We start from the raw sequence: 13,354 nt of genomic DNA on the forward strand, positions 1-13,354 counted from the left end.
CGCATCGCCGTTCTTACGTATAAATAAAGTAACAAGATCGGAACGATCGTTACACAATAAATATTATGGATGAAATTTCAATTCTTAGTCTTCAAATAATTGATTTATTTACCAATAATATAATTACGATACAAATCAATTTATTCTTGCTTCCATTGCGATAATTGCTATGACCGACTTCATTGGTATTTGACAACAGACATTTTTGTGCTATATCCGTGCATGCAAAGACCTTTCAATGGATTTTTATTTAAACACGAAACGGAGATTCGCATTGAGGTAACTTGGGAAAAAAAGAAAAATATGACGTAGCATGTATCGATTATTCGGATGTTCTGATATGGCCAAAGGAAGCAAATCTCGCTGTATGGTAGCGTGGCTGTAGGGTTCAATTGGCACGTTGTTACTAATGTGTTAATCAAACAACAGCACACTCTGTTCACATTGATAAGCGTTACGGGGTGCAGCATGTGCAGTCCTTACCAAATCCGAATATTATTTAATTGTTACAGTATCTTAAGATTCACTGAATACACTTGGTTGGCATTTACTGTCTTATCAGTTAACCTGTAGCGTTATATGACTTTTAGTGTAAACTAATTAATCTGAGCCACGACATTGTTTTATTACGATTTAATTTGTGGGGGGTGAGTCACCGCTTTATTTTTAGCCCAATGTTTTATTTTTATACAGACATTCTTTTCGCGCGGTAAAACGAATGTAGCTTGGGTATTTTTAGAAGTGTCTACATATATTTTAAAAAATGAAACGCAAGAATTATGTTCATTCTCAAATATAAGTAGCACGTTGATGATCGTTATAAAAAAAAAATCTCTCCAGGAATCTTTCTATAAATCTATTTGACAAAATTTCCATAAAACGTCAAATCTTGAAAGCTGCCTTTTAGGCCTGCTAGATTACATACGGGCGACCCAAGATATTCAAAACTCTTGCGGTTCTTCCATCAATTTGTGATACCTGCGTATCTTCGAAGTGCTTCAAATACATTATAAATAGATCTCAAAACGAAGTGAAATATTTGATAAATGTAATATATACGAAGTCAATGCTCGTAGAGCACAAGCACAATCGTCGCGAAAAGATCTTATAGACGTCTTTTGGGAGAGCTTGGCAATGTGTTGGAAAGACGCTTAGAAACAGTATTTCTCTTATGTCACACACTTCTATAAGTGTATCAACGACCTTATTCGGACATTCTAATTGCCGCCGCATATAGTGGCGCTATAGTAGTCATTATATATATGTGCATGATGCGCACGAGTAGACGATCATTATGAATTTCTGGTCAAACGGTTTGATTGAGGTACAAAATAGGCAAGTAATAAAGTCACTGTTAATTTGTAGTATCCGTATTCAGAAAAACATTATTAGTCCTCTGTCAACTCACTTATATCCCTAAGAAAAACACCAATGTAAAAATAATCGTAGTCGGCCCCGCATTATCAGACTCCAATTTTGACAGACTATAACGAAAATTATAAAATTTTACCACATAACTGTCTAGCTATTGAAAGACAAATTTTGCTTCATTTTTTATAGCAATGTTTAATGCTATATATGTATTTCTTCTTTTTATGACTTAACCTCGAAATCTGATGTGGAATACTGACGTTATGTCCTAAATACGAGGACTAAAACCATATGTTAATACTGACTTATGGTTTTTGCAACTGCTTGGTTACAGGACTGATTATCAGTACCTACAAGCGAGGCATGTAGGAAGTTAGGAGCTGACTGACAGTCGGATAGAAGACGTTTAGTAGCTGAAGAAGAGCTCGTTAGAACGTCCATAGGATATACCTGTGTAGTATGGGTGACGTATATAGGTATAAGGTATGTAGTTATGTAAGGTATGTATATGGAACTATAGAGTATCAATTTAAAAAAAAATTGTCCTAAAGTATATTTTAAGCCAGAATTCGTAAGAATTTTTGCCCCTGTTTGAAAAATTGAATACACATGAGTTTTTCCAAATATATAGGCGTATGACGTCACGATCGATTATCAAGTTTCATATTGTTTGACATATTGGATAAATTGCTATGGCTTCACGAGATACTAGGAATAATAAGACGTTTACAGTATAAGGAAAAGCAATTCCGTTGCGGTATCTTGCTAACTGACTATTCCCGAATTGTAAATGTCAACGTCGACGCCAATGCTATTTGGCAACGTTAAAGGAGCGAGGGGAGAGCGGCGTCTGTACAGTCTCTTCCATCAGAAGTTTGAAGAACTGTTTATCAACACTCGATTACATCATAATTGTGTAATATTGCAAGTTATTGCAGTTTAACCACATTTACAGATAATAAGAATTAGATTCCTTTCTTTTGAGAGTTATGGCGTCTTAAATTATATTTTCATAGCTTTAACGTTTGTACGGCGAATAAATTTTCTTCGATCTTGTAAATGGATTTATTGATTTTTTGTTTATCAAGTGTTTCCACGCTGGAATACGATTATATGGAAAAAGTTAATAATTGTAAAAAAAAAATTTTAAATACAATATATAATTTTTCATCGCAGCCAAAAGTATGATTTCATTGAGAATATCGAAATTTCTTATCGCAAGAGAACTCACTTGGCTTGATTTTTCAGTTTCATTGAGATTAAACCAGAAACTATGTTTACCGATATAACGTCATAATTACAATTTCAATCTGAATCGATCCGATTATTTTTCAATTCGTTACACTCGCGTCTATAACATAATCTCGATGATTGTCACACATGTTTGCAAATATTGGAAAAAAATTGTGGGTCATTCGCGAAATTACAGTAATCTGATTATATACTAATGGATCGTAGCAAGGGATTGTGTAACTTAGCTAATGACATAGGAACAATAGAAGAAAAGTATGAGAATCTTGAACAAGTTTTTTTTCTACAGTTTACTAATTATACATTGCCCCACTAATTTTCCGGTGGTTCATAGATTATAGATTGATATTTTAATTAGAAAAAAAAATGTATCCAAAGTTTAATTGTTTACAAAGAATGAAGATTATTCAAGAATAACGAACTGTCAAGGATATAAATATCTAGGAGAGTTCAAGCGTCACTATCAAGTGTGCTCGAGGATAAAGTCGATAAGAGCCGTAAACCCAAACTGATAGGGAGGTGATAGAATGATGACAAACCCTTGGCTTACATTCAATTAAGTTACCCCGGTGTCCCAAGTCCAATAACCACGCTCTAGGATCCGACCTAGTATATCGATTCTCTTAGAAGAAATGTCTAACCTTGTTTAACATAAAATTTTAGAAAGAAAAAGGCGCGAGATTTATAAGATACAAACATGCATTTATAAGTATGCATAATACCTTGTGATAACTTCCTATATTGTTCCTCGTGATAATTTCCTCTCCAAGGTCATCGACCTTTGGCGAGCAAATGCAAAACCTGTGAACGATCTCTGCAATTCTCGTTCAGTCAATTGGATTGGAATATGAAAACCATTTTCAAGTCAGGAAATGTTCTAGCGTGTGACGTCACTTTCCTCTATATTGCTTCACCTCTTTCGTCGTTTTCACGCGTCAGCCAGGTAATCGCGGTTGTCTCCTATCAAATCTTATGAACTTTATGGCTGGAAATTGAAGATATATATTTTCAATATAAATGATAAGCGTCACTCATTTTATTATATTTATTATATTCGACACAAGAAAATAAATATATTTTTTAATTTCATACTTGAACGAGAGTAAAGCAAAAATTTTCACATTAAAATTGGTAATGGACTAACTTAAAATTTGGAATAGAATTGACAAATATTTGATATATGTGTAAAAAAAAAACATACAATTAGGTGATCAATCATGATTGATATAGATTTGTCAAGTCTTATAATTTGAGCTTAAATAGTGTGATTCAGTTATTCAAGTTAAAAATATTAGTATTTTTACTCTTTAAACTCGTAGTACGTACTACTAAAAACACTGTACGACATTTTGACATGCTAAAGAGCGTCTGCGAAATTTTTCAGAGACAGATAGCGAAAAAATGTGGCATTTGAGAAAAAAAAGTTGTTTAACGAAGAAAGGAAGTAACACGTTGAATAGCTTTGAGAATGACGCAGAAGATATCTAGTCAAACCTTATAAATATTTCAGGACACTTTTATTTTGTAAAGTTGAAGTGTCACAAACTTCCGCTATTGGAGTGGACTCGTGTAGAGACTGAAGAATCAGGAAGTTCACAGTTTGGCGTTTATTCAGAGCTCAGTGGTGTCTGCCAGGTACAGTCGATGTGTCGGAGTGTCTCTTCTCCTCCAAAAAGAATTAAAAAGAAGTTTTGCCCCTAGGTAAATGCGGGTGTATGTACTGGGAGAAATGATGAAAGTGAGAGAGATAGCAATAGGTCGGAAAGAAAGAACGAAGAAGGTTTAGCGTAGGTACGTTGGAAAAAGTGAATCAATGGTCTGGTCGTCAGATTTTATATTGCCGCTGGGTCCTCCGCAGCGGATAGGTAAAGTAGAAGAAACGATAGAGAGAAATTTAAGCGGGTAATAAACTAATTTGAGACGTTCGCAGCCGAGCATTGCATGTAAGTAAAATTCAGCATACCGTAAAAATGAACGGATATAAAATACAAAATATCAATAAAAAGTACATAGAATCGTGATTTTGTGTGCGTATGTGTGTATCAGAAGCATATGTAGAGCTTTTAGTCACCAAGATTACATTATTAATAATTTTTTTAATAATAATAATACACCTTTAATATATTGAAACTATATAATTTTTTTCGGATCAAAAAAAAAATATTGAATTAAATTTGAACTAAATTCTGTCTCGGGTTATGACAAAAATGTATCTTACATTTAATTAGAACTATTGGTATTCGTTATCGATTTTTTTAAAATGGATGTCAATGACAGGAAGTAATTTCACATTAAACCACCTGAGACGTCATTGTTCATATCGATCGAACTTGCCCGATTATTCGTTGCTTCATTTGAGCCACGAAAATATATATAGTATGACGTACGACTCGACCAATTGTGGAACAAATGTTTTCTAAATAAGACGACTATCCCTTTTGAATATACTTGTAAAGAGATAAGTTCACTTTCGTTATTTCAATCTACCTTGACGTACTTGATTTAATATTGAGAAATATTATAATTTAGTAAACGTAAAGTTTACTTAATGAGCATAAAGAGTTACATGTATTATATATTGCACGTGCACTCTATCGTTTATTTCAATGATTTTTATATATACTTGAGAACCCATGGAGACTAAGGTGAAAGGTAAAGTTCAAAAGAGGAAGAAGAGACACATGACTGCAGGTCATTTGCCGTGCATGAAGTTGAAATCGCGTAATGGAAACTCAGCGTTAAATGCCTAGCGACAAGTTCATCGCGGGTGACCCAGAAACTTTTCGAACCAATCTGCTTGATAAGGTGATCCTATCGATAAGGTGTACTAACGTCATGGCATTGTCTCTTCTCCGCTATAGATGAACAATTTCCGTATCGTCGTTGTGTTATTGTTTCATTATGTAGATGACGTGAACAGTGGTTCCGGTTCAGTGGGTCGCTCATGTGAACACACCCTGCATTCCCTCCCCTTTCTTCTTCGTCGCAAGGTGCCTTCGACCTGTAATTTCGAATTACCATTAAATCTTTTTCTTCTTGGAGAACTAGTGATTTTAAGTAGTTTTCAATTTAATTATTGAACATAAGCGTTATGCGTTTATGAATTAATTAATCACCAACCGATATCTACAGGATTGAATGGGACGAAGGGTGAATATATATTTTTCTTATTGTACGATGAAAAATAAGTATAAGATATTTAAATGGTAAAAGAGTAAAGCGATGATATCGACGATTTGAATTATTCAGGAAATATTGGTATATCGGTGAAATATATTATTTTATTCGAAAATCGTGTAAACATTTATTCTCGTTGATAGGTCAGAAACAAGAATGGGACTTCAATGGCGGATTTAACATGGGATGCACTTGCGTCAAGTTACTAACAGATTGATATATTATGATGGCAGACACATGGCTTTGGGTGGGTCACGTATAAAACGTTCTATGCGTACGTACACGGACCATTTCACTAGACAAAATGCATTCGCAATAAAAAAGATAAATAAACGAGGCGCATAAAACGTAACGGCGCCCGATTTACTCTGTTGGTAACGCCTGGTGGGTGTTTCGCTCCTAGCATTAACACGTTACACTGTTTCGCGAAGGCCAAAATGGGCTAAACACTGCGGAAACTTTCCGCTCTCGGAAAATTTAAATCCATGTTGCTCTAGCTGGTTGAATCATTTTCACTGAGATTTTCTCTTCTGATGTATCGCATCTTTCTAAACGGGCTTGTTACGAATGTCAAAGTAGATACGATATAGCCTCGTCGTAATTTTCATTTCCTTTTTTACTAAACTGAATAATTTTGTAATTTTCAACAATTTCAAACGTACGTATCCTGCTTTTTGTTCGTAAGACAGACTGTAGCGTATGTATATAGCAAAATTTTTGCTTATGGATATGCGATTATGGGTGAAGGTGAATGGGGAAATTTGTATTATTGATTAGCACGACATGAAGAATATTATAAAAGTTGTAATCCATTAAAATTAGTATAATTAACCTTAGCTCGTCATACCTGATCCGATGAATCCGGGAAAGCAGTGCTTTCTTCATGTTCGTCATGATACTTTTTTTTTTTTTGTAAATATTACAACTTTCGAACAAATTATATTTTGATATCGAACTATATTTTACTCTTGTTAGTCAAATTTTCGCGTTTCGATTTCAGTCGAATTAAACGTAAAAATACGAATTTATTCAAAAGTTACGTAATAATGAAATCGCCGGTTTGACAGACCATGGGTTGCAAGATGGGTGCGACGATCTAGATTGAATATTTGACGGATTTGATCACAATGAATTTTACAATCCTATAAATTTGAGCAAATTTTTATAAAACATTTTATTAATTCGTCTGGCGACCAGACTTCGCCACACGCCATTGCCGAGAGGAAGAAGCAAGTTTTAAAAAATTTGATGGCAATGAATAAAACAGTAATTGCGACGTTCGGCGTACTCATAAGGGTACGTGGTATCTAGTGTACCTACCCCATGTGGCACGTGACGCACTCACCTATATTAAATACGCTTTACGTCAGGGGCGTCAGCTTTCCGTAGTCATTTTAATTACACAACAGCAACAATCCTATTAAGTTGAGGTCGTACAGGGCGCCACCTAAACGTTAATACTATTCACCTATACGTTAATACCTGCAAATTATATATTTTAGTACCATCCTTCAACAATCGTTAACGATGATCTTCGCACCCTAGCAAAGAAAGTTTTCGCCGAATCATTTCATTTCTCAGGATCTCAAATACATTGTCACGTGGAATTGTATACAGCAACTGTATAGAACTTTACAGAAGGTTTGCATTCAGCTGGACAATTGGAAGATTCAAAGTACGAGAACACGTGGGGCTGCAGGATATTTATATCCACTCAGATACCATATGTGCTTAATATTAAATTATATAGGACACTTTGACATACGATCTATATACAGGTTTATTCGACGTGAATGATCTACTTGAAGTTAGCCTATTCATTTGATTTTTATAGCAAAACCACATTCAGGTGGTGAGTCGTCCTATATAGGTTATATATATTGAGACGTTTCGTGATTTTGGTGTATTACGAATCACGAGACTTTTTTACAGGGTTTGTGCACTGGGCAGGCGTCTTTTGAAGGAATTGGATACTTGAGTTTTAACATAAAACAACTGTGCTACATTGTCCCATAGATTACACTCTAGGATGTCCTTAGTATTCTATTCCACTCACTCTCTCTCTCTCTCTCTCTCTCTCTCTCTCTCTCTCTCTCTCTTTCTTTTCAGTTCTATTATGATACCGTAGGCGACAAGAAGTGTGTTTATTTCCTTATTCTCTCTCCTAGTCTCTCGGAGTAGGAAAGAGGTAGCTGGAACCACAATACAGCAGATTGCACAATGCGTCCGATGACCGTGGGCCAGCTGATCATGAGGATGATAATGACTCAGTACCCACAGATGATCACAATGAATCCCGTTTGCTGAATCTCTTATCTTGATGATGGGTTAGACTCAGACAGCTACTAATCACGATGATATTAGGAGCTGAGTCTTTTTAAGATGGGTTGCTTTACGGTGGATCTGCAATCCTGACAGGTCTATTACGATAAGTTCACTGCAGGAGGATGCAGAGGTAATTGGGACGCCCTTCCTGACACTAGGGGATATTACAATGATTCTTTAGGCCTGGTAAGAGCTATGGGAAGCTCAGACAGCTACTAATCACAATGATATTGGGAGCTGAGCTTTTTAAGGAGTGTGGTTTTATGGTTTTGCTCGATTTCTGACAGCTCCAGCACAGTGCTTTTGATGCAGAAGATCTACAGGGATGGCAAATTTCCTGGTACAGGGTGGAGACACAATGCTTTCCAAGACCAGGACTTGACAAGGATGAGTTCCCACAGTTTGCAGTACAATACTGTTCACTGGTTCGCTCGGGAATTCAGGATAGATTTCCTACTAGTTTCTTGATTATTATTCTTTCCGATTCTTTTACTCCTTCTTGTCATCTTTCGGTGTACACGAGTCTTGGTCGGACTCGGTATCCTAAAACGGAGTCGAGTACAGAGTGAATTCCTATCGAGGAAGCCGGTGCTTATACCCTCGATTTCCTCCTGGCTGTCGCTATGACTAATCTCAAGGGAATTATATAACATTATGAATTTGAAAGTCCTATTTTCCCTTTTCCTTTATCGACGTCGCTTTGAGAGGTCGATTAGGAGTTTTGAGGAATTCTAGAATGTGAGGAGTTGTCTCGGATACTATTATGCGCATCCACAGTGCGCTATGCACTCTTATGTGGGGCTCTTGACGTATCCATCATCGAGAATGGATGATTAGGAAGGAAAAAGTATAGAGGATAGAGGGCTATAAGGACGGAACGTTACAATATATAATATATGAGTCCATTTTCATATATGCATCTACCCTCCTCCTTCGATCGACCTTTATCAAATTCCTTAATGTAAAAATGTAATTGAAATATGAGTGGTCGTAAGTCTAGAGAAATTTTTTTAACTAATATCAATTTAAAGCTTGCAGAATTCATTTACATTGCAAACTGCATAGTGATGCTTCTTATAAAGCAGAGTGATGTCACGGTCGACCATACTAACCACGTCTTAGGAGGTTCATACCTCTTTGGGTAACCAGCAGTTGGAAAATACGGAAGATGCTATGTATGATAGAGGAGAAATATTCATCTTGTTTTCCGGGCGATGCGTTGAAAATTACATGGCTGCAAATACTCCCAAAGCTCTTTGTCTCTGTTAAATTATGTCGAGTTATGCTGTTCTTAATTTCCTTATCAGGAAATAATCGAGTTTTCGTAATAAAAGTAATTTTAAACTTACATTATCTTATATTTTATTATACATTCTTGTATAATTATATTCTTCTCGACAAATCATAAATATTTTGTTGCACAGTGAACACGTCATTTAATCGATATACAATATAGATTGTTAATGCTTTCGGAGCTGTCTGCATTTATAAGCATAAATACTCGATTGATTTTGATTTTTTTTTATCGATTTTTATATCATTTGTTTATTATACTTCAAAGACATAGATCTGTGTGATATAGAATGATGATTTCAACATAGTTAAGTGTCGTTAATTTTAATATACGTAGGCCTTCGCCGTTTGATATATTCTGCCTTGTTGCACGATGGACATTGTGGATAAGGGACGAGATTTGCGAAGTGAAGAGTGATGTAATATTGTGGGCTTTATTGTGGCATTTGCAGCTCTCTCGCGAATTCTAAGTAGTTTGAGAATGTCTACGTCGTTGAACACTATGAAGAAACCATTTTCCAAAATCACACGCATCCATATCCTATCCTTTTGTGCATTATTTATTGTATTATTATGCAGGGTTATATACTGTGACGTTAATCCACGACAGACGGAACGATACCGTCACAAGTTACAATACTCCTTACTTTTCCCCGAGATCTAGGAATTCGGAATATTAAATGCTCTTAGGCGCCAGGCACACCTTTGTGCCACGAGACTGCATAGGAAGATTCCGAGGGAAAGAAGGAAATTAGCCAGGCTAGATAGATCGCAACGAGATAGTAGAGGGGCGGAGATCTTATAGATGGTACGCTGAATAAAGACTGAGAACTTCCAATTAACCAGCAACAAAAATAACAATTGGCCCTTTATTTTCGGACTTCAAAGAATTAACAATGATAACAGGATAACAAAATGAAATAGTAATTTTGATACCAATAATATGAAAGCCACGCGATACGGGATTCCTTAAGGGACGCGTGGATAAACGACAAGATACGATATTAAACGTTAGCTACCGAGAATTAATCCGTTGCCGATACTGAGTTACGCGTACGAAGGTCGACACTATTCTGGCGAATAACGGCACGTATCGGTTCGAGTGGCGGAGTTAACAAGAATTATGAAACATAAAGAATATGGAGAGTACGGATTCACACAGAATAAATAATATAGATACAATATTAACATACGAAACTCTAGAAACAAGAAGAAAGATATCTACAGATTCACAGAAATGATAATTATGTTTAGAGAATATCAATACCTTATTTAATACTGTAGGCTCTTCAACAATATGCCTTGCTACTTATTTCTACGTCCTACGAGTCCATCACGGGAAGCCTGATCCACAAATTCTCTAGGATTCTCCAGGGTGACCAAGAGTAATACGATAGCCGAAATATACAATAGACAATGAATTATAATAAACAGGCAGTTCAAGCGGTAGGCACGGAATCTTTTCCTACTGTACGTTACGCGATCTTCTCCTAGGCCGAAACCGGGAGGAAAGTAATAACGAGATACAAGTTCGCAACTAAGCGGTAGCTACACCGACGGAAAAGATTTCGTCCTCTCGACGACGAGACGCTTACCGTGAACGATGCTAAAAGGCTTCTACGGTACAACTCTTCAAAACGAGACCACCGGCCAAGACGGCAAACTAATCGAGAATGAATATCTTCGGGAGTTCTTCGGGACTCGGGGCCAGCGCTGGCTCCGTCATCCCCGCCGGGCCCTCCTGGGCCAATCATCGTCGTCGAAGGTACTCGCCAATTGTAGGCCCCCGCGCTAATTTCAAAACACGACTCTGGACTTAAATTCATCTTACGATAATTGTATCGATAATTTCTAACAACTTAACCCTACAAGAAGGACACGGAAAGATATAACGTCTATAACCGGAGCCTCCTTGTAAATTATACAATTTATACTTTGGAGGGCGGTTCCGCTAGTTAATTCTTAATCCTAGTCCTCGCGACCGATCCTGTTTGCGGGACTCGGGACTCCTCGGGATGTCACAACTCGTTGCCGTAGCTAGGGTGTCCAGATACTTCGTCCGGAGTTGATTCTCGTCCGGACTCCTGTCGGGACGGATAGGTGGTGGAGGGTAGCGACCCCTCGCACCTGGACAGCTTCCAGAGCTTTCCATCCTCTTCGGTACCGGTGGCGTTCCCTTCGCGGGACGTCCGTACCGGCGGTAATGCGAGATCGGTATGATTCAGTGAGATGTCTTATGCTGTCTCGGCTTCCCACTTGATTCGGGGGCCGCCAGCTGCGGGGTGGTGGCGCCTGGTGACGTAGTGCGTCTCCACGCTCCCTCGCGGGACTGGTGGCTACTTCCTTCGAGCGAGGATGCGACCGATGGTCTGTCTAGGCGTGGCTGATATTTACTCCCTCGGCGAAACGTTGATGGTGCTGGTGGCCGGATACGAAACGCATGAAATAGTTGTACGGAACAAAAATAATTAATCTTATGTAATTCTAATGCAATCTTGGACCCTGGAGTTCTTGGCCGGTACCTTTTGCGACTCTCCCGAGGGACGGTAATGCGTCCCGTACTTAAAACACGCTAGTTCTATACTCGGGACCTTGTGATGTGAATTTTAACGTCACAGTACATACAAACTTTTGCAACTTTTTCAATCTTTTTCTTACTCATCTATATGTGATATAGATTCATACGTGTTGACATGAATTTTTTTCTTACTAATTTTATGTAAAATATTCGTAGATCAATATTTATAAATAATTTATTGTATACGCAGAATGCATTTCGAAAATTATGTTCAACTTGTATATACTGGACTGAAAATAATGTTTTTTTTATGGAAGTCATTTTTAAGTACTAAATTTTGCATGCTGACCGGAATATCAGGGGTCTATTATATGCAATTTGATTTCAAACCGATCCTTCAGTATTGCAGTGATTTTAAAACCCTTTGAATCAAACAAAATAGATCAAAAAGGCAGGATATTCTACTAATTTTTCATAATACGTAATTTAATTAAAGAAATAGGCGTGAAGTTCATGCTAGTATTCTTCTTTTACAGGAGATACATACATATAGTAAGTTCCAGCGAAAGTTTATCTTCTTCCGTATTTTTAGTCTCTTGGGAACAGTGGCGCCATCGAACGCTTTAAGCAGGAAATTATTAAATATGATTTTATCATCAGTCGCCAATTATGGGCTAACTTCTCGAAGGACAAAGTCTCACCGTCGGGAAGTTAGCGTCGAAAGACAAAAATTTATGTTTTTATTGCCTAACCAAGCAGCAGATTTTCAAATGATTTTCTTAATGAATTAATTACTCTCGATTCGCTCCATTTTGCTCCGCAATTAGTTCTTTTATTTTATCACAGCAGCTTTAGATAATAAGTAAAATTTGATTTTCTCTTGGCCCGATTGCAAACGTAAACAATATGGTTAATTTTCAAACACACCTGTGACAGATGTGTTCAAGGATGAGCCGCGAACGCTGAGAAAATACTTTTTCTGTTTATTAAATGCTAGATACGTATTCGGATTTAAGAAGATGCAAGCGTTCGTACAGAAGCCCGGTAGTGACAATAAATTTCTTACTGTGCACTTCTAAACTTTTTCATGCTGACAAACTCTGACTGAATATACTTAAATCTGCCGACATTGAGTAAGTTTACACGCACGGGTTTTACACAGAATTAACTAATCTCGTGTAAGGCTTAAGGTCTTTCTACAATGCAATATAATAAGAAATAAGGAATAAGAAATAAACAATAAGATCTTCATTTGATATTTACGTAATTCCATTGGATCCTCCAATCAAGAAGGAGAAAATCGTTTTTAAAACCGAGCGTTTACTAAGTCTCTACGATTTTTGTGACGTCTTGGACATAGCAACGATCCGGAAGCTGATGCTAGGGTCGCTAAGGATTTGACGGAGCACGAAACGTCAT

General features: G+C 37.0%; 1 protein-coding gene across 2 annotated transcripts; it reads right to left on the reverse strand.

Annotated features, from left to right (window-relative positions):
- Positions 1 to 3,364: 3,364 nt before the first annotated feature.
- Positions 3,365 to 12,065, reverse strand: LOC112494947. 2 transcript variants are annotated; one of them, XR_003060982.1, is made up of 3 exons: positions 11,013 to 12,065; positions 5,455 to 5,623; positions 3,365 to 3,607 (listed from the first exon to the last, which is right to left on the reverse strand). XR_003060982.1 is itself a non-coding variant. In XM_025088909.1 (2 exons), the coding sequence occupies exons 1-2, from the start codon at positions 11,241 to 11,243 to the stop codon at positions 5,522 to 5,524; spliced, it is 333 nt and encodes a 110-aa protein (XP_024944677.1). In that variant the 5' UTR covers positions 11,244 to 12,065; the 3' UTR covers positions 4,831 to 5,521. The 2 variants fall into 2 exon arrangements, 1 of the variants encoding a protein (XP_024944677.1); XM_025088909.1 differs by lacking the exon at positions 3,365 to 3,607 and having other exon boundaries at positions 4,831 to 5,623.
- Positions 12,066 to 13,354: the final 1,289 nt, after the last annotated feature.

This window comes from Cephus cinctus, unplaced genomic scaffold (assembly GCF_000341935.2).
Source record: "Cephus cinctus unplaced genomic scaffold, Ccin1 Ccin1_scaffold0008, whole genome shotgun sequence".
Classification (NCBI taxonomy): domain Eukaryota; kingdom Metazoa; phylum Arthropoda; class Insecta; order Hymenoptera; family Cephidae; genus Cephus; species Cephus cinctus.

What these genes read in the sequence shown, in the direction of transcription:
- LOC112494947 (XM_025088909.1), bottom strand. Translation starts at nt 11,243, where the DNA reads ATGAATTTAAGTCCAGAGTCGTGTTTTGAAATTAGCGCGGGGGCCTAC. An exon ending in GCCTTTTAGCATCGTTCACG is followed by an intron (nt 5,624 to 11,012) that starts GTAAGCGTCTCG and finishes TCGAAATTACAG; the next exon opens with GTCGAAGGCACCTTGCGACG.